Genomic DNA, 21,106 nt, shown 5'->3' with positions numbered 1-21,106 from the left:
CTTCATTTGTACCTTTCTGAGTGTGGTTCAATATTTCATTGTTAACTGAAGTTCATGACTTTATTTCTTGTAGCGCGGATATTTTCGTTTTTCTACTAAGTACCCGAGCGGGAGGTCTGGGAATCAATCTGACGGCTGCCGATACGGTAAAGTAACTTCAGTTCACTGTTAATAAAAATGCGCCGTGTGACTTTGATGATGTTGTTGTTATTATGGTTGTGATATTTGTTGACTCTTGTTGTTTTTTAGGTTATCTTCTATGACAGTGATTGGAATCCCACAGTCGATCAGCAGGTAGGTCGTCAGAATATTTTTTACTCGACTGTTAGACGTCTTTCTGCCATCAGGAATACTGAAAACAGAAACCCGTTTCTCGAAATCCCCGGAAACTTTTCGGGCCCGCAAAGCCATTTTTAGATAATCTGTACCTAAAAGCCGAGAGGTGTATACGCCTGAAACTCCTTGTATGAAGGGAACCTCTGTTCATAGTAAGAATATGTGAATAAAACAGCTCTGTAGTCATAGGGTTTGGGACTTTGCTACGGCTTTCCGGGTGCGAAACCTTTCGGGACGCTCGAGAAACGGGTCCCAGCCCTGTTTATGACTTTCTGCTCTTAAAAACTCTTACACAAACAAGCAGTTGCAGCAAATAATAGAGGACCCAACGGCCCAACACTCATCCGGCACCCACAGTAGTTTACAGTTAGAGTTAAACGATGTCTGAGTCGGACATCGGTGCGAACTGCAGTAAGGAAGTCTTTTCGATGTTCAGAAGCCATCTTGAAGTTATGTTGGAGAAGAAAAACCGTTTCGAGTCCACAGCCACGGCAATGAATGCAGGTTAGACAAATGAAATTCAAAGGCAAATCAAAATTGAATTTTTTCTATGCAGGCCATGGACCGCGCCCATCGCCTGGGTCAGACTCGACAAGTGACCGTGTACAGACTGGTAACTAAAGGTTCTATTGAAGAGAGAATTCTTCAAAGAGCGAAAGAGAAAAGCGAGGTTCGTACTGCAATTTGTCGTTGCGTGTGCATTGGACAGTGTTTTTACGTTTTACTGATAGTATTTTTTTATTATTTTAGATTCAAAAAATGGTGATATCAGGTGGTCATTTCAAACCAGAAGCTTTGAAACCCAAAGAAGTGGTTTCTTTGCTTCTTGACGATGCTGAACTGGAATGCAAGTGTAAGTTTGTAAATGAAATCCGTGTAAAACACTGTGTTCAATTGAGTGTTCCCCTTCTCTTTGTCTGATTAAATTAAGCTCTCGGTTTTCGGAAAATGCTTATAAAATAAACGAATTGTGTACGATTATTTCGTACTCTACAACCAGGTGTAGTTAGACAACCCGGGTATTCACGGTCATTTCTCGAAGGTGAAATTTCGACAAAAAAACATACTGCATGAGAGAGGGATGTCTTTCGATGGAGGTTAGGATAATTGGCAAAGAATACATCGACCTGTGCGCCGAGGCCGTAAAAATGTCCATTATTGCACGGATATACCCTTAACTTTGCATTGTGTTTATATCTACAGTTCTTCAACGGCAAGCTGAAAAGAAAGCCGACGAACAGCGACGCAGAAGAGAAAGAAAACGAAAGAAGACAGGACCAGCTGAGGTTTGTGTGTTTAGTTGAATAGAGCGTTTCACTCACGTGGCCAGCAGCCATGCAAAGGAAATTGTTTTCATAAGAAACGAGTTCAACTGCCACAGGATTGGTTTGGTATACCAATATGACCAACAATTCATTGGTTTGGGACGCCATTATGGCTGCCGTGACGTCATGTGAGTTGTTCGATTGGGCCACTACTTTGAGATGAGCGTCAGAGGTGTCATATATTGAGACTGTTCGTACTTCGCTTTCAGTTTTTGCAATTTATACATGTTTTAGGTTCGCAGCTAATACTTTCCAATAGAATATCAGGACCTGTGATGGTTTTTAGTGTCAACGTTCATCTTGAAAGCTTTATTTATTTTGAGCTCATCTTTTTCACCGTTATTTTGTCATCAGCCTAATCAATGTGTTTAAAAAAATAGGTGGGCGAAGGTGTGTCACCAAGTATTGAGCTTCTTGATGGAACACCTCCAGCTAAGGCAAAGAAGGGGCGCAAAAGTAAGAGTTCACTTGTGCCACCTGCACCTGAAGGGTCCATATCTAGTTCCAAGCCAACTTCTGAGACCAGCAGTATAACTGGAGAAGGTCTGGGTATGAGGACTGGCGAAGCGTTTGATGGCGACGGCACAGTGGGTGATGATATCAGTGTGTTGAGTCTAGATGAAGGTCAGTTGTCATACTTCTGCTCGGTGCTACACTTACGCCGTGCTATTTTAGGACCAGCGTTGGATTCGTGTAAAGGAGCTGTATCTCTGATTTGGCATATGCGTGAAATTTAGCCTCAGTTGTCAATGTTTGTCATTTGTAGTCCGTCCCCGGTTTCAGTCCACAATCTTATCCAACCTTGTTCTGAGGTGTAGTGTAAATTTAAGGTTAATTTAGCCATTGTAAATATCGTGACATGGCTCTTCCAACTATACACTATTTCCAGTACTTTACTGTGGGTGTCTTTACATCTCCTTTGTATCGTTGGAAAAGAGTTATAAATTTGAGGGTCTGCGACTTTAGATTGAGAGTTAGTGTGTCAGAGGGGGCACAGAAATGGTCAACTGAAACAGTCTGTTGCAGCCACTTCACGTCTGTATTTTCATTTTCGTACACAGTTTCGCTGGCGTCAGGTGATCTGTCAGTGGAAATACCTCCAAGCAACACAGGCACGCCCCTGAGCTTAAAGCCCGAGGTAGATGACTTGGATGATCCTCGCAGCGAGAACGCCAGCCCCGCCCTATCGGACTCCTCTAGTAAAAGAGGCAGGGGTAGGGGCCGGGGAAGAGGGCGAGGACGGGGAATCCCTTCCAGCAGGGGACGAGGGGCGTCTAGTATACGAGGAACGCGGACACGAGGACGTGGACGTGGAACCGGAGGAGCGCTGGCTGCCTCTGCTGCCGCATCTGCTGCCGCCGCGGCTGCATCAGCGGCAGCGTATGCTGCCTACGGCTTCTCCTTCCAAGGAACAAGTACTCCGAATCCCACTCCACCTCCCACGCGGTCCAGTCCGGTGGCGTTTGGTGCGGGTGGGCCTTATGGTAACATCAGCCATCCTGTGGCACGGTATGATAACTCATCCGGGTATTCACCAGCTCCGAGTGCAGAGAACAGTCCGGCTAGATCTTCATCACAAGCGTCTGCGCGCGTTAATAGTCAGCAGTCGTCTTCTCCATCTTAAAAGACCACATGACATTACGAGGGAAAAAAGTGGGTCAGTTGTGTTCGTCCGTTAATGCAAACTACTTTTTTTAAAGAGAACTATGGAGAACGTAATATTTGGTCAGGTGTATGTTAAATCTTAAATTCAAACACGACAAAAAAAGGTCAAGAAACTAAAATGGAGCACGGCATCCAATCTGGGGATTGTTCTTCCAGCAGGAGGTCCACCTTCGTTCCCAGGGTCTCTTTACCGCGGGGAGAGACCCTGGAAATGAGACTGGGAGGTTCAACGGCGTGCGAGCTGGTATGAAGAAAGAAATTGCCATGCTGGAAATTCTGTAATCTGTAGACACGGTACAAACTGCTGCCTACGCTTCTGAAACCTAGTTTGGTGTTACAATTGTTCTTCGGACAGCCAACCAAGCCATGTGGAAGCTAACAAAAACATGTAGAGGAGGAGAAAAACTGGTGCCATTTCTCGTCGTCTAACATGGTTACTTATGTGAACTGAGAAGAACAGAGCTATACAGTTCTATGTAGATACTTTCGGGTTACTGTCGGTAAATAAGGTTAAATGATATTGTAAGTGGTCACCTTGACAAGGGGTAATCACTTGATACATATATTATTTGACTGAAATCTGTTGGTTCTGTTATCGTAAAACAGTGACAAGTCTTAATTTTTTAGCAACAAAAGTGTCAAGAATTTAATTGTTGAACATCAAGTTGTAGCCTTGGTTTGTTTGTTTGTTGGAAAGAGAAAACTTGCTCGCGGGTATAGCCGCCTTTTATCCCTCCCGCCCTCAAATACACCGAATAGCTACTGAAGGTCACTTGGAAGAAAACGGACTCGAAACAAATCACAAACAAGTAAATTAAAACATTTCTAACCGCCGACCGGTTAGCTCAGTTGGTAGAGCGTCGGACTACCGTGCGGGAGGTCTCGGGTACGATAAACCGTAGGCCCCGTCTCCTGCATCTTCACTGTTATGGCCAGCAGGGGACGTTAGGGAACCCACATACTCATCGTAAAGAGCAGGGCACGAAGTTCCCGGTGTTGTGGTCTGGTCTTTGCCCATTGTGCTGCTGAAATGCTCGGAGACATCAGCTGTTAAAGCTACTCTACAATCCGAGGGTAAATAAAGTATACTACTACTACTTTCTTCTCGGACACTGTTCGAGTCGTGGAGAAAGGTCATGTGACATCCAGCTTGAATAGTCACTGTTTTATAAAGTAACACGAAGCTGTCCCTTGATTTTAGCTTAATGGACCCGGGCCGAGGACACGTCCGGACGCGATCCCTTCAACCAAAATATCCGGGCTGAGGTTCGTAAATTTCTTGGGGCAAATGGATCGCGAAGGTCTCGTTCCATTCCACTCGCAATAATAGTTTCGCGGATGTTGGATCACTGTTGCTCGTGTAAGAGTTAGATGACGATTTCGACTTTATCAATGATATTGTTCGAGCTGTTTCATGCGTAGAAATTTAACCCGTTCAACTGGGTATTTTGAGCAGACTGTTCCCAGATATTTGTCGGTTGCGTTCAAAGATCTTGAAACACTACTTTCGAATAACGAGAAGAACATTCGTAATTCTCCCGGGAAATAGACCGGTTTATCAGCCAAAACATACACTGCATAACACAGCTACGTAACTGTCGTTGCTGCACATGGATGTTCGAGTAACACCGATAAATCCGCGGTTAACAATCCACAAAAGCTGCAATGATGAGTGTTTTCCTCCATGTCGAAAATGGAAAATACCGTACAGCGAAGTACTGGTAGCCTGCGAACAGGCTCCCGGTGAGGACGGAAAAAAAAATTGGCGAGCGCGGAATAGAAGAATTTGGAGAGCGAAGCGATCGGGGCGCAAGCTAAGGTACTGGGATTGAGAATGGATTGGAAATGTCAAATGGAACGGTCTATTTCGATCAAACCGATCCAACCTCGAAAAGTGGACCGTCTTTTTCGAAACTTTTCTGGTTGGACCGAGCCGATCCATTCAGGTTTAGACCGAAATTTCCGCCGGGAAGGTTTGGTTGAATGGATCGCGCCCAATTGTAACACTCATTACACGGTCTAAAGCCTAGTCCAAACGGGAAATGTTTGGCAACCAAACACGATCAAACATTGTTTGGGAACCAAACATGTTGACGATGTACTGAGAAGCCAAACGTCCAAACGAACAAAATGTCTTAATATTTGGACAAATGTTTGGCGTCCTTCAAATTTTATCAAACACGATCAAACAAGGTGTCCAAACGGGAAAAAGTTCGTCACCAAACAATGTTTGCTCGGGTATGATCGCCGAACATCTTCTGTTTGGACAGGGCTTCATGCTAGTGTTTGTTTGGTTTTTGATGCCAATGTTATTGGATCCAGTCTGGTGGTAGGTTTGGCAAGGTTCCATTACTGCCGGCTTAAATATTTTCTTTATGTAACTGTTCAGGGGACGAGATCTCAGTGACTCGTATGACACTGTCTGCGTTGTGGTCATCGGCCTTACCGTTATTTTAACTCTGCTGGATATAGCTGGAGAAAAAAAAAGCCTTACAGTAAGGTTCCTTGCTCCTGGCAACTTACCAAACATCACTGAATGTTGCACTACAGGTTAAAACGTGTTGTGGCGCGTATTATCACCCGTGTTGCGGCGACATGTAGACACGAGTTAACCTCTGCGCAAAAGGTGCATCATATGTTCAAATACACTCTTTTTTTATTTATATATAAGAACATCTAACTTTGGAGCTAAGGCTGAACGTCCTTATGTCTCTTATGTTTTTTGCGATCTGAGGCTGAAAACGTTCGTAAGATGTTCTTAACTTTACATGGTATACAAGGTCGACTACCTTGATAATACTTCAGACTTTGTATCACCTGATGACTTTGATGGTGTGGAAGTTATTTTGAAGCAGTGATAAATAAGAACTGCTAATTATTACAAACCGAGATATGTCTCATGCAATAAGACAACCATTGTTAATGTTATACAATACATGCCCTTGAGTATTTGGGTTAATTTTACATTTTTTTTGTTACCTTTATTTTATGCTTGTCGTTTAATATACAGATTGGCAAAATAAAAACGTTCTTAATCGACTCTCAGCCTAAGGAATGTTCTTAATACTTTCTTAAAATTTTGGTTAATCTCAGCCTCAACGTTTTGATAAAAAAAAAGGTTCTTATATAAAAAAAAAGGGTGTAGCCTGTAGTATAGGCGGATTAGCGGGGCAGAGCCCCATACGCGAAACGTGACACACGAACGTGGTCGGGTATCGAGTTTCGTGCTCTTCTTCGCTAACCTGTTCTGCAGGTTAATGTTCAAGGAGCAGAACATTCGATTGTCAGCTGATGACTCCTTGTGTACCCTGCCCTTATCGATTATAGCTGTCAAGCAGTGAGCATGTGAAAATCGGGTGAAATGAAGTGGCGTGAGTGGAAAATGGATCGCGGAGTTTCCGCTCCACTCAGGGTCGGAACACTGGTCTAAAAGAAAAAGGCAATTAACTCTTGCGAATATACGACACAAAAATTATATAGACTATACAAGCGTTTTATTTCCTTCAATGCAAAACTGTATTCTTCGATATTTGAAAAGAAAATCATCTCTGACGGCGGTGTCGCAATAACATGGAAACCAAAACCACATCACTTTGTAATGAAATTATTTTCTACTCTGATGCTTTTTTATTCTCGCGTGGCATTGATTTTTTGCAAGCTTCATTGAAATCTGGTAAATATGTGACTCCTAGAGAAACACAACATAACTGGGCGCACAAAAACATGTTCGAAATTTATAATTCAGTATACTTCAGAAAACATTCAACACATTACAATTAATTAGAGAAAAGCCGAAACCAGCCGTATTTTCATTTCTAGAAAGATACACTGGTTGTTTTGTACTCGATATATCGCGAAATTTTTTTCTCAAAATTTTGACCTCTCCTCAAGGTCCTCAAGAGCAATCCTTGGGAAAATAAATAGAAGACCTTTATAGGATAGTTAATATTTCAATATGAATTCAGTCAATACATTCTAGTCCCCCAGATATAATTGTTAAATAATTTTCAAAATGGAATAATTTTTCGGCACTGAAGTGCAACAAGATCATTGTCAATCACTTGAATGATACTATTTATGTCGAATTTCCTTTCAGGAAGAACCATAATTGCTTTTTCTCTTCTTTTCCATGAAGTTTTCGACCGTAAAATTTAAAAGTATGAATACATCCCGTCACCTACGAGGAGCACTCTGGGATTTAACTATTTACACAGTTCAACGACAGCAGCGACACCCTCCGCGGTTTAGCTGCGATTTAGCTGCGGTTTTCAGTCTCACTTAATCAACGTGTGTTTCAATTGTGTCCAAGGCGTACACACCTCTGTCGACAGTCCAAGCTCTTTTCTGACCAACTTCTCCAATTCAAACAAATGTTCCTCGTCGAAATCGGGAACTTTTTCCCTCATGAAATCTGCCAGTCGAATAAGATACTCCACATTGCACCCAGCATGTCCGCGGGCAGAGGCAATTTGAACCGCAATGTCTTCCAACGTAGCTGGCCCTTGGAAGAGCGAGTTTTTCGGAGTAGCGGCGTATACCAGCACATTGAAGCTGTGCGAGGGTTTCTCGTTACAGTTGAAGCGCAAACGACGAAGTTCGTAGCCGCCTAGAGCGATTTCCCGTTCGTTCAGTTTTCCCATGGCACGATCGGCGTTTTCTTTAGCCACTTTAAATGCAATACCCCAAACGCGCCCCTGTAGAGAAAGAAATCATAGGTATATTTAGTCCTAACGGCAATCTGGTTTCTAACACGCATCGATTTTAAAGCAGCGTCCACACCACGCCGGAGAAATATGAAAACGCAGCTTTATTTCTACTGTTAGGCATTCCGTCCACACTATTATAATCCGTCACGAAAACAGAGCTTTTCGGAAACGCTCTTCAAACCGGAGGAATTTGAAAACGCCGGCTTTTCGTTTTCTTTTGGACGGAAAACATTTTGAAATTATACGGAGCTTTCCGCAAACGATGTAGTCACAACGATCATGTGATTTTCCTGACCGAGATTTTCTCAAAGACAAATCCAAACAGACTGGTCATTGCTGCGATTTTACATGTTAATTCCTCCGGTGAAGAGTGGAAAGGGTCTCACACAGTTCCTCTCGATTTTATATTGGTTCCGTCAAAACAGACAAGACTGAACACAATTTAACAAAAAGTTGGGTGTTTTCTTTTTTTCACAACCCTTTTCACGCTTAACTTTTCTCATTTTCATGACAATCTAATCCAACGTGGTTACAGTGCTGGATAATATTGTTATGTAATGCAAACAAGAAAAGTCAATCGTGAAAATAGCTTTTGAAAGAACTTGTTGGGCAGTGGGTGATGCTTGTGTAAGTAGTCAAAGAACTGACCCGCAGCGTGTATGAAACTGTTCCTTCGAAAGAAATACAGTTCTAGAAAGTACAGCATGGCAAACGTTGGCAAGAATGGTTGCATTTTTTGTTTTTGTTTTTGAACTATCAATAATGCATTATTAGTGGGTTTAAATCTTAATCACATCACCAAGTTTTCCTCGTATTTTTTAAACTGACCCGCTATTCCTTCCATCAAAAAAGTTGTTGAAGACTAATAATGCGTCTAGAATACAAACGGCCATTCTGTATCCTTACAAAAAGGGACCTTGCTTGAGAAACCTCGGAATTTATTTTCAGGACTGGATGAAACGTCCAAGGGATATTAAATCAACTGAAAATGCCGGGACGTGTGCAAAAAGCAGAGTTTCTGAACCTTGTTTTTACTTAACGAATTTGTATTACTGTTCATCCGATTAAAGTGCCGCTTATCCTTGACTTTGAAAGAAAGGAGTTTTATTTTCTTTTTTAAACTTTTATATGAAAACTCAACGAAAAGGCACTTCAGTGATGTTTTCATGCTTTCAAAGTAAACCCTCTAAACCCACTAAGACCACAGTGTTAATTTACATACGAAAACATTTCGCTGAAATTAACGTTTCATGACAGAACAAGAGAGTTTTCCTCGATATTATGCAAGTAGGCAATTAGCCTCTTTTTTATTAGACTTGTACTGTCAACTTTGTTTCGGTGTAAATTAAGCTTGCTTTTAGTAAGGTTTTCTCAACATTAGATGGCTTACAAGAAAACAAGCGCAAGACAAGGAATCAATTTTAAGGCCGATTGAACCAAAACAACAGCAAAACTGATGAGTCGGACTTTGGACTGTCTTCATGAACGTTCTGAAGATTTCATAATCTAGCAGGTTGTTTGAAACAATGGAACCAACATGCGGTCGCTCATGTAAAAATATTTTACTTCCTTGTTGAAAGAGGCTTTATTGTGGCTGAAATAACTCCAATGCTGTAGCATATAAACAACGCTTGTCGCTCTCTGCAAATTACCATCAAAGCTTGCAAATTTGAGTTTGTGCAACACTAATATAACCTGGAGTGTACCTTTCGCTTCTTATTTAACTCAAAACTTGAATAAATCGACTGATAGAATTCTTGAGAAAGCAAGGCCAAGTTGTTTACAGTTTTGACTTTATTCGTTGGCCATCACGGGTTTTTCGCTTCAGAAAAAAGAAAGGAGAGGGTAACTTTGTAAGTCCATTGTTAGATCTATACCAGACATTGTTTACCAGTTGTACAAAATTTCTCACATTCTACACTAAAACCTATGTATCAGGGTTAAAAGAGGTTTGCTTCGTTCCAGATCCTCCTCGAAATTAACAAGAAACTGCTGTTATTACGTGCCACACAGTAATAAAATCACTGTGGTCAAAATTGACACCAGCCAACTAAGTCAACACGATCTGAAATGTGTGCGTATTTGATTATTGGTAGAATTAATTAAACGAGGGTCCCTCAGGAGTCGGTCCTGTTTGTAAGAATGGATTTTAACATATTTCACCTTCGAATTTCGCAATTAACTGCTCCGTGCACCGATCAATCTTAAAACCCGCTCAAGCCATATAAACGTGTAATAACAGGTTTCCGTTCCAAAGGGGAGTACGAAACATTAGTCACTTGGAGAGGACGGCTATGAAATATACAATTTCCTGCACGTGCATAGCGATTGTACTGTTCATCAAACCCTTTGGTCACGCTCTCGTATCTCTTGCCGCTCCCTATTATGTAAGAACTTACGAGAATTTACCCCTGACAAAGTAAAGCTTCACGAGATCGCAAAGTAGACCTCACATGACAAAAACTGGTCCAAACATACCTGTGTTTCCTCAACCAGTGTGACAACTCGCCCAGGCTGAAAGAAAAAATAACGCGGGGTCAGATGTATATGATTTCAAATATATGCGACCTTCTAGATGCAGAGCCACAAATTAAAATTAAAGCAGTGTATAGTGTACCTCTTGGGCATTGCCGCGATGCCAAGTGCTTCCCTGCCAAAATCGCCGAACAAATCCCTCGATATGGCCAACTACGCAATGTTCGAACGGAAAATCGGGCTTCCAAATCAGGGACCCGTAGCCAAATATCCAAAGGCTTTTTGAGTTATCATCTTTGCCAGTTGACTGAGAAATAATTTTCTCGATCATGGTTCTTCTTTAGCCTGAAGATTTTCGAACATGGGAAGAGGGAAAGTGAAATGTTCAGCCTCGAACAACCCGGTTAACTACAATGTTTACATCGCGTACAGCACGTGCCTTTGACGTAATCAAAGGCGCATTCTCTAATTGGTTGGAAGGGAAAAGCCCACTCAGCTGACGCAACACAATCGATCAATTTCACTAACTGGCGCGTGCCTATTTCAGGCAAAAAAATTACGAAAAATATGCAAGTTAGCTCTTAATGCTTCTGTTTTGTGTTGAAAAAACGATGTAGAAGAACTCTGTAAGGGTTAAAAAAATGTAGTTTTTCCCTGCGCACAGCTTGAGTCGTCACGCAACGTGAGCAAAAAGTTTACGTGACGGCCTGCGAAGGATCAACCTGAGAAACAAGTACTTCCTTATTCATATGTCGCGCGGGAAACGTATGCTTCAATAGTAAAGATAGGAAATGTTTCTGACGCAAGTCAAAAAGTAAATCCTCACGAACAAATTCTACGTTTTTCTTGGCGAGTTTTGCTGTTTGGACTTGCGCAAGTCCAAACAGCAAAACTCGCGGTCTGACCTTTTGTCAGGCGGCCTGACAAAAGGTTTTTCCCGAGTTTTTCTACCGGATCACAGCTTCGTGGTAGAATATCTATATTTTCCGTTGTTAAGGTCACTAAAATTATTGCCCCATGTGTAACTTGGTGGGTAGCAAATAAAATGTGAAGACCCTCTGGACACAGATTTTTATGAAGGGACTATGGAATGATGGAAAGAAACGTGACTAGGCCAAGGTGATTTTTACAGGGCACGAATTACATAATTAGAACCGGAAATAAAATCTTTTCACGCTTGTTTGACAACAAAGAATTATCTATTTGTTGTTCAGCAAGCGTGAAAATATGCGGATACGAGTCGAGTGGAAAATTCTAGGTTTCAAGTCGATTCAAAACGTTCAAGGAGGTAAACAAGTTCCTTAAGTGGTAAGCTCTCGACCTCTCCTGTAAATTGTTCACAGCAGTTTTCTCGCGATTCTCTCTGCGCGTTCAAAGATCGAATAAAAATACGAGAAAACAGAGGGCTGTGAAGAATCCAGCTATCCTGCGGGATTCTACTCTGATTTACCCCCTCCTCCCCTCCCCACGGGTTTACCCCTAGTTCCGGTGGATTTATGTATGTATTCAGATGTTGCGGTGTGATTGCGTTCCCTAGACCTTTTGTATCTTATGTCACGTAGATAGGCTTTTGTACATTTAATGCTTACATTTCCCCACCAAAATGCTCCACCTTTAATAGTGCTCCATTATTCCCACTAAAATACTCGGTGTTTCCCTCCAAAAAGCATTCTCGTCCCCAGAGCCCACGATCCTTCTGGCCTGCGGCAGGGATCGAGAGCTCTGGGCTGGTCCAACATCGGAAGTCCGCGATTCACGGACTTCCCGTCAAATCTGGCAAATCTGATTGGCTAAGAATACGAAACGAATACTCTGCGCATACTCAGAAAATCGGGTCTGGCCAGAGCCCTCGATCCCTGCCGCAGGCCAGAAGGATCATGGGCTCTGGGGACAAGAATGTCCAAAAAGTCACTAAAATGCTCAGTTGATGCGCATGCTCATCAAGAGACCATGATCTCAATCTCGTTCCCAGAGCCCACGTGTCCTTTGGTTGGCGCTGACCAAAAGACATGTGGGCTCTGGGAACGAGATTGCCATGATCTTGACCATCACCATGTGCTCATACGTAGAGTTTGTTTAATTTTAAAAGTTTTAACGTTTTAACACAATTAACAGCTCAGGGTGCTTAAATAAACGTATACGTAGTATAACTCAACGTATATAATAGTTATCTTCTAATTTGATTTGACTACTGCTGATCTCTCCTCAGTCTCCACTCGCACTCGGCTGTATTAGGGTGGCATTTGAATTTTTTTCAATTTCAAGTTAAGTCTTCATTTTCTTGTAAAAAGTAATTTTTATTTCTATTTTCTGTACCTAGAAAAAAGACAATTTTCCAGGAAAATGCCACTAAAATGCTTGAATTATGCTTAATGCTTTTGCCTCACTAAAATGCTCAAAAAAATGCTAGCATAATGTACAAAAGCCTACACACAAAAGTCAGCTACCATTCTGACCATTATGTATATCCAGGCATAGTCAATCGATAAACAGAGGATAGTACATGGGCGCACATAAATATGAAATATCTCCTTGAGTGAACACGAGAAGAGGTATTCCATATCTACAACCAATCATGTATTATTCTGTTTATTGTATAGACATGCTGATAATTTTAAAACACTCTTTCTATGTAATAACAATCGATATCAATTGAAGATCAAAGATTGATATCAACTGCCGATAGCAATCGATGAAAATCAAAGAAGAAAAAAGTTGTGAGTTTGCTTGTTATTGATTGCCGATAGTAATCCATAACAATGGATCCATCAATTGCTATTGTTTGTTCCGGGGGGGGGGGGTACTCCCATATCTGGGCTATGGAGGTATGTGTGGCCCCAAAGAGTATGGTTTTTCAGCTGTTTTGGTCATACATAGGGTATCGAATTTGGCCATTTGGTCGTAAATAGGGTATTGTTTTTGCACTCTAGTCTTGAATTGGGCATGTTTTTATAGACGAGTCTACTTTTTCATCATTATCGATAAGACCATCAACAAAAGTTCTTCATAAATTATGTCAATGGTAACTGTGCCAGCTGCAATGGTCTTAAATAGGGTATTGAATTTTTGGTCAGATCATAAATAGGGTAGGGGAAAATCACAGATTTTGGTCATAAATAGGGTAAGGGTTTTGGGAAGCAGGCCTCACACCCCCACCCAATTTTTATGGGAGTCCCCCTCCCCCTGGGCACTTGTTATCAAAAATTGTTTTTGTCCTTTTACAAGCTACACCAATAAAGTGATTTACAACATTTTTCTGCAGTGGTTTAAAGAGTCATTTTATCATAGCCTGCATATCTTTTACAACCATCAACAAAATAACAAGAACAGAAACAAACTAAAAGAAACATTTCAGGCTTTACATCCTTATTTGCTAGTTTTACGACACCAGAAGAAGCTCAAGCCAGAGTAGCAGTGTAAAAACCTCCAGTCTCATTGTAGCATCGCCATTTTAGATGAAGCAAAATAAACAAGAGTCACTGTTCTAGGGAACAAATGTAAGAATAGATCTCAGTGTAAGTCAGAGGGAATATATGATCTAGTAGCATAGCAGTAATCACTTTGCTGCTATAAATACTGACCAGGAACAATGCATGTAAAAGAAGAAGCTTTTTTCTGTGTTTCATGTTCTCATAAAACACAATTCAATAATAATCGATATTCCTGGAGACAGGAATTATTGAATGTTAGCAATTGTTATCAATCGATAGCAATCGGCAATTGATATCAATTGAATCGATTGAATTTTCCAATATTGGATTTTATTGATTTACTACAGCTGTATGGTCAACAAAACCACAAGTCACAAATGGCCTAAATTTTGGAGTTAAACATACCCTGATAACTTTGTTTCACAATATTCCTCTTCTGCCGGGATTGACTGTTCAAAATACTATAAAGCTAATCCAGGATTACACTGAATTTGGATTTTAATTTTTCTGTATCTTTTCAGCGACTTTTTGTCTATTTTCTTTTGTCCTTAATGTTGACTTTGTGCAACATCAATATGATAATAAAAAAATATTATAAGCTTTATTATTGTGTCAAAATTTCCTAACAGAGGGATGTTCCCCTCAGTGGACACCTAACTGATGACTACAATCTATGAATTCAAAGTTTAGAAAACCATAGAAAACATTATCAACTGACAGATTAAATTAAGAGCACAATCCACTTTTAATCCTGGATTAGCATTAACCAGTTTTCGAACATTCCTGTCCTGGTGATATGCGACCAATGTAGAACTTCTCCAGCAAAGATGCAATGTGGTTCTTTACGACTCTGTGGGCAGCCTGTTGTTGAAATCCCTGTGTGGCATCTCCTCCCACATTTCTTAGAATCGCTTTCTCCCCAGGATGAACTGATACATAGCTTGAGACATCATAAACCTGGTAACACAACATATGCAAACTGTTCATTGGTTAAGGTAAAGTCTGCACAGGCTTGCATGTTGCATCTTTTTAAAGTTAAACCTGGTTTCTACAGCATTACACTACCAGGAGTATTTGTTCTCTCCCCTCCAGATGGGATACTAGTCCATCCCAGGGTTACTATACAGCATTAAATTGGCTGGTACCCATTCACACACTTGGGAGAAGGGAGGGACTGTGGGCGTTAAGTGTCATGCCCAAGAACACAATACAATGTTCCCAACCAGGGCCCAAACCCAAACTGTATGATCTGGAGTCCATCATGCTAACCACTGGACAACCGTGTCTGCCTGGTACTAGCTGTTCATTACCACAGATGAATATTACAACTTGGTTGTCTAAAAGGTAGTGATGCTGCAGCACATTCTGTTGATAGTGACATATTTTACACAGTGATTCATCTACCTGCGTGTTCCAAGACTTACATTAACCTTTACTTCTTTAAGTAGTGTCAAATCGTGGGGAATCTGTCCTTGTATGCATCAACTTCATGAATGATGACGCATTGATGGCAAGATGTAACAAGGGATAGTGACAAAAAAGCACATAGTGATCTGAACTATGTTTGGACATAACACGATACACATCAACCTCCCCTTTAACAGATCACGAAAATCGAAAGATGTGGAAATTGTAGGAGCAGAAATCTAACTTATAAACTCTGTACTGGTACACATTAAATGCCTCTATCCGAATGATAACAGACTGTGTCAAGGACATGTCGATCACGCTGTGTGAAAATGCTAAAGCTTTAGCTTAAATTCATGTTTGGATGAAAAAGAATACATCGCAGCATATATAAAATTAGCATGTTCTACAGTTTCTGTTTGTTTTTATTATTCTACAAGCTTTAGTAACGACGATTTCTCTTCATTTAAGAATTCAACCAAGAAGGCAAGACTGCTAAGAAATGCTATACTAAGTTTAAAATTAAGATGTCACAATTAATCGTCCAGGTTTAAAAACTTTCACATACTGCATTAAGAACAAAAGCAAGAGCTGTGAAAGTCAAGCACGGTCACCTTCACATCGTTTTACAGGTAAATAAGAGCGAAACATAACCACTATTGAACCTTCTTCACTGGAATCTACACGAAAAGACGGCGTGACATCCTCATGTTGTGTGTGGTGCAATGCACTCTGGCAAAAAGTGGCACAGTGCACTCTGGTTAAATACCATGCATTCTGGTAAAAAGTGATGAATTTGAGAGTTTGTACCCCCTTCTATATGTTCTTCTTAAATCCTGATTATTTTGGTGTTCGCTTGCTACACTCACTCCGCAGTAATAATTTTCATGGAAATTCCATGGAATATTATGACTCAAATTTAGCTAATAAGGAAAAGTTGGCTGAGTTAGCAAAAAGCAAGTATTATCCCACAAAACTACACTTCAGGCAGAATTATTTTGCTTATGATCAAAGAAATTGTCAGCAAGTCACACTTTTACAACTAAATATAGCTCTTTGTGCAGTGGTCAGGGATGGACCATTATTTTTTTGAGGGAGGGTTGGGTAATTTACAAAAAAATTCTTGCACAGTAAAAACTACTGAAAAAAAACTGTGCAAGGGAAGCCGTGGGGAAAAAATTGAGCAACTGTTTTCTACTATCCACACCCTGTGTTTGACTTTAAAAAAATTCTTCACAAGCCATAGCCCACCAAAAAAACATGCTCAACCTAAAGGTGAGCAAAAAGTTCCATGTCCCAGAAAATTGAAAAGATAGAGATAATCAGTTTTCAAAAATTCATTGGCCCATGCAAAAGAACAAGGGTTTATTTGACCTAAAATTTAAGCTATTCAAACTCAAATCCTGGGGGGAGGGGGTTTCTGTAAATCTTTTGAGCAGAGGTATGCCACTGGTACACGGAAACCCTTACCCTATGCTAGACCATGAGCAGCTTGATTTTGCAACCCTATTCTGCACTAAGCACCAAAACCCCTACCCTATTCCAAACTAGTTATTTTCCACATTCACTGTTGTAGTCCAACATACACTTAATGACTAGATCAATCTCTTCAGTCATCCAGGAACAGTCACTCACTGACCTGTGAATGAATAATTCTTTGACAAGCACATACCCCGAAAAACAAATAACTTTTTAATTCCCATTTTACATTGTAATCACCAACTTTTGACTGCATGTTGATAGTTAGTAAGTTTCACTACAACCACAAAGTACTTTCAGTGGAAAACAATCTGCCTTCATTTGTAATTCTGTTTATAATTTTGAAGTTCTCACCTCCGAGTTTCAAGTCCAACCATAGAACCCACGGTCAAGAACCCTGTTCTAGAGTAAATTATTTAAACATCCAGTGGTGGATCTAGGGGAGAGACCTCCTTATTTTGGGTTTAAAAAAAAATCGCCAGGGCAAGCGACCCCCCCCCCCCCCCCCCCCGCCCCCCAAAAGGTCTGGATCTGCCACTGACGCCTGCCACTTTCCTGGTGAATTATAACCTATTCTACACCAAAACTGTCTGATTTCTATACCCTATCCCAGACTAAACTACCTCAAACCCATACCCTTCAGGCGGCATATACCAAAATAGCTTATATATAGGAGTACCCACCCCCCACCCCCTTCCCACAGCCCCCACCCGCTTCTACCGCGACTCGAAAAAGCACAATTGATATTTATCGCACACAGTTGTGTACATTTTGAGATTAGGTAGCTATTAAAGTTCCATTGATATTATCCGGATCAAGATCAATGATTCTAGATCCCTCGGGCCATGGAACATCAAAGGAACCCATGAATCCACTCTAGGCAAGTTAAGGATTCGTCCCGATCACTTTGATGCGCCCTGCATGATCTGAGTCCGGGGATCTGAGCATGAGCTATCCGAGTGATCTAAGATCGACACAACCAACATTCATGGTTGCGAATGACTCTGTATTATCTCAGTCATTACATAACGTAACCAAACTAGAATACCTTTCCATCAATTACTATCCAAGCATCATCAACTTTGTTGTGTCTTTGAACTTCTTGCAAGGACACCAACCGCTTATCAAAGTTCTCCATCCACAGTCTCGACGTGCGAAGGGACTGGGACTCGAACATCACCCCACCGGGTAACCCACCGGTAGCCTAGGCTGCGAACAGCCTCCGGGCGAGCGCGAACGAAGCCCAGGCCCCGATCGCCTCGCTCTCCGAATTCTTCAGTTTCGCGCTCGTTTTCCCCTATTTTTTTTTTTTTATTTTTTTCATTTTTTCTCTCGTCCTCACCGGGAGACTGTTCGTAGGCCTCGGTTAGCCCCTCGGTCACTCTTGAGATCATCAAATCAAATAAGCTGCACGGTATCTTATACATAATGAATGAGTTGCCAGTAATCGGATACCCGTGTTTGCGCAAAGAACTTTGGGATCGTCAGGGGGCAAACATTGCAAGTCGCTAGAAGGAAATGTATGGCAAAAAGTTGTTTTGACGCCCAAAAACATGGTTTTGGGGAGAGATCAACGCTTTTTCGCCGTTGTTTTATCGCAAATGGATTTTGGCAATGTTGATACATGGAAAATGTAAGATTTTGTTTGAATAACCGTGAAATAAGTGATACAATTTACCGATAAATTAAACTCCCTTTTGCTTGCGTGAGGTTTATTGTGAAATACATTGAAGAGCATATTGAAAATTTCAATACACGCCTGATCTCGAGAGGCTACCCGGAGCAAATGGTAGAAAAGACACTCCGAGAAGTTAAATATAAAGACAGAAAAAAGCTGTAAAACAGAAATCGAAAATTGCAGAAGGAACTACTACCCTTTGTGTCGGGTAATTTCACTCAACCGTCAATACCAAACTTTGGAAAGCATAATCACGCACAAATGGCACTTTTAAATACAAATGCTCAGAGATATATTCAAGGAGCCACCCTTGATCTGTTATAGAAAAGGAAAATCACTGAAATACGTGCTTGTAAAAGCAAAACAAAGGCTTTGAGCAACACAGCAGCCACACAGCATGAGTCGCGCGGACTCATTTGTCATTAAATCAACCCCAGACAGTACAATGATCGCGACCGGGCTTATTTCCGGTATTATTTGTATGACTGAGCTTTCAAATAAGCCAAAAGTAGCCTGTACACAACTTAAAAGGTCTTACTGGGTTATTTCCTCTCGATTTATACCTAATTAATTTTGTAATATATTTCAGACCATTACGCGGTGTAAATTTCACAATTAAACCTCACGCAAGCAACGGAGTTTATCGGTAGGTTTTATCACATATTTCACGGTTATTCAAACAAAAACTTACATATTCCACATATCAACATTGCCCAAATCCATTCGCGATAAAACGACGGCGAAAAAGCGTTGATCTCTCTCAAAAATCGTTTTCTTGTACCTCGAAACAACTTTTCGCCATACATTTCCTTCCAGCGACTAGCAATGTTTGCCCCCTGACGATCCCAGAGTTCTTCGCGCAAACACGGGTATCCGATTACTGGCAACTCATTCATTGCATGTTCACGCAATGGCGAGAAAAATCCTCTGGACGGCTCATCACAACCCCACTATAAACATGTAATTTTTTTCTACCCTCTAGTAATTATGCTTGGATATAGACGGCCGTTCCTTCCCTCCCCTCCCCTCTCACCACATTTGTTTCTGCCAACAGCGACTTGAACAAGTGATATTGCTTGGTATCAAAAATTAGTTAACTCTTTACCTTTTTGTGAGTCGAAATCAAAAAGCGGAAACAAGGGTTTATTTTGTCTATTTATCAGTTGTCAGTTAAGCGGCTGTTAATAAACTGAAGACCTTAAATGGCTTGAACCTCCCCTAGTTGACCCCTTTTATAGACAGTATGCATGTAGTAGAAAACAAAACCCTTATTTTCTTAAAATTCTTTGTTTTCTACTTTTCATCAATCAACAATAAGCATCTCAGTTTCTTACAAGCAACTTCTAATGAAAATTAATGCCTAAATTTTGGTGTACCTCCAATACCTACCACTGCACCTTACAAATCCAGACAAAAACGAGTTCGTACTGTCCTTCTGGATCTGGACAACAGATTTAAAACAGGTTTCGACACCATTGACCTCAAGATTCTCTTACTAAAGCCAGCTAACTATATATTATTGATCAAAAGGCCGGAACTTATCCCGGTTTCTGAAACATGAAGCGACTAGGAGTATTTCAACTTCCCCCTGGATGGGGTGCTAGTCCATAGCAGGTTTACCCCCAGCAATTAAGTTCGCCGGTACCCATCTATACACCTGAGCGGAGAGAGGCACTGCAAGAGTAAAGTGTCTTGCCCAAGAACAAAACGCAATGTCCCCAGCCAGGGCTCGAACCCGGACCGCTCGATCCGGAGACGAGCGCACTAACAATGAGGCCACCGTGCCTCTCCTGATCAAAAGGCACTAAAGTGGTTTTACTCTTAGCTAAGTGATCGTCAATGAAAGTATCTAGTCAGTGGCAGGCTGTCTGGAGCGCGCTGCTGTTACCTGTGGTGGCCCACAGGGAAGCCCTTTAGGTCCCCTCCTTTTCCTGATTTATGAGGACGACTTGCCGAAATTTCTGAATAAAGCTGTACCACGAATTTACGCCAACAATACAAGTATCAGCATCGCCGCCAGTAGCTTGCTACCACAGCTTGAATCAGCAATAAACAGTGACGTAGCTATAACCTTCATGAATGGCCAAATGCAAATAAACTATTAAAGCCTGAATATTGCAAAACCCGAGCTGGTCGTAAGTAGGCTCGCGTCAGAGACTTGCTAGTGCCCTTGGCCAATCACTTGCTATACACTGAAATAGAGGGCCACGAAATTAATAGAATGCTTCACACCAAATCCTCAGTAGTCTACACAACCTCGTTCCCAGGGTCTCTCATCTTACCGCCCCCTGGAGCGAGCTCGCTCCAGGGGGCGGTAAGATGAGAGACCCTGGGAACGAGGTTGTGGTCTACAGACAATCGATCAAACTTTGTCGTGGTCCGTACATGCAAATGAGACTCCTAATTAGGTTATCTCCTCTAGTATACTTAAAAGGTTGAGGTCGTTCATATGTGAAGATACAGCTATATCGCCATATAGAGCTATCACCGAACCAGATTTTTATTATTGCTGACCTGTGTGGGACGCTCTCAACAATGATGTTTTGGGAAAACGAAAACTTGATATTGTCCCTAAAAGTACAAGATGTAGGCTTCAGATCTATT

At 41.3% G+C, this 21,106-nt stretch overlaps 3 protein-coding genes across 3 annotated transcripts in view; 1 reads left to right on the top strand and 2 right to left on the bottom strand.

The window, feature by feature from the left end:
- The window catches only part of LOC145483553 (chromatin-remodeling ATPase INO80-like), a 41,657-nt gene extending 38,238 nt beyond the window's left edge, over positions 1-3,419 (top strand). Inside the window, exons 37-43 of the mRNA XM_081462086.1 lie at positions 74-146; positions 250-294; positions 893-1,006; positions 1,087-1,189; positions 1,540-1,622; positions 2,042-2,285; positions 2,723-3,419. Of these exons, the coding sequence (XP_081318212.1) occupies positions 74-146; positions 250-294; positions 893-1,006; positions 1,087-1,189; positions 1,540-1,622; positions 2,042-2,285; positions 2,723-3,285 (1,225 nt within the window). The 3' untranslated portion in view covers positions 3,286-3,419. The remainder of the gene's footprint in view (positions 1-73; positions 147-249; positions 295-892; positions 1,007-1,086; positions 1,190-1,539; positions 1,623-2,041; positions 2,286-2,722) is intronic.
- A 2,833-nt stretch (positions 3,420-6,252) lies between these two features.
- LOC145483554 (putative glutathione-specific gamma-glutamylcyclotransferase 2) lies at positions 6,253-11,035 on the bottom strand. Its single transcript, XM_081462087.1, has 3 exons — positions 10,650-11,035; positions 10,511-10,546; positions 6,253-8,020 (listed from the first exon to the last, which is right to left on the bottom strand). The coding sequence occupies exons 1-3, from the start codon at positions 10,836-10,838 to the stop codon at positions 7,601-7,603; spliced, it is 645 nt and encodes a 214-aa protein (XP_081318213.1). The 5' UTR covers positions 10,839-11,035; the 3' UTR covers positions 6,253-7,600.
- Positions 11,036-14,700: 3,665 nt separating this feature from the next.
- On the bottom strand, positions 14,701-18,015 carry LOC145483556 (uncharacterized). Its single transcript, XM_081462088.1, has 2 exons — positions 17,873-18,015; positions 14,701-14,895 (listed from the first exon to the last, which is right to left on the bottom strand). Exons 1-2 carry the CDS (start codon positions 17,999-18,001, stop codon positions 14,701-14,703), a joined length of 324 nt encoding a protein of 107 aa, XP_081318214.1. The 5' UTR covers positions 18,002-18,015.
- Between the last annotated feature and the right edge of the window lie 3,091 nt (positions 18,016-21,106).

Source organism: Orbicella franksi, chromosome 4 (genome assembly GCF_964199315.1).
Source record: "Orbicella franksi chromosome 4, jaOrbFran1.1, whole genome shotgun sequence".
NCBI classification, from domain to species: Eukaryota; Metazoa; Cnidaria; class Anthozoa; order Scleractinia; family Merulinidae; genus Orbicella; species Orbicella franksi.
The sequence above is the reverse complement of the archived record's forward strand: the minus strand, read 5'-3'. Positions and strand labels throughout refer to the sequence as shown.

Bases quoted from the DNA above. Each gene is read 5' to 3' on its own strand.
- LOC145483556 (XM_081462088.1), bottom strand. From the start codon at position 18,001: ATGTTCGAGTCCCAGTCCCTTCGCACGTCGAGACTGTGGATGGAGAAC. The intron at 14,896-17,872 runs GTATTCTAGTTT...TTGTGTTACCAG, and splicing joins GGATAGTAATTGATGGAAAG to GTTTATGATGTCTCAAGCTA.
- LOC145483554 (XM_081462087.1), bottom strand. From the start codon at position 10,838: ATGATCGAGAAAATTATTTCTCAGTCAACTGGCAAAGATGATAACTCA. The intron at 10,547-10,649 runs GTACACTATACA...TTTTTCTTTCAG, and splicing joins ATCGCGGCAATGCCCAAGAG to CCTGGGCGAGTTGTCACACT. The intron at 8,021-10,510 runs GTATGTTTGGAC...CTTTCTCTACAG, and splicing joins CACTGGTTGAGGAAACACAG to GGGCGCGTTTGGGGTATTGC.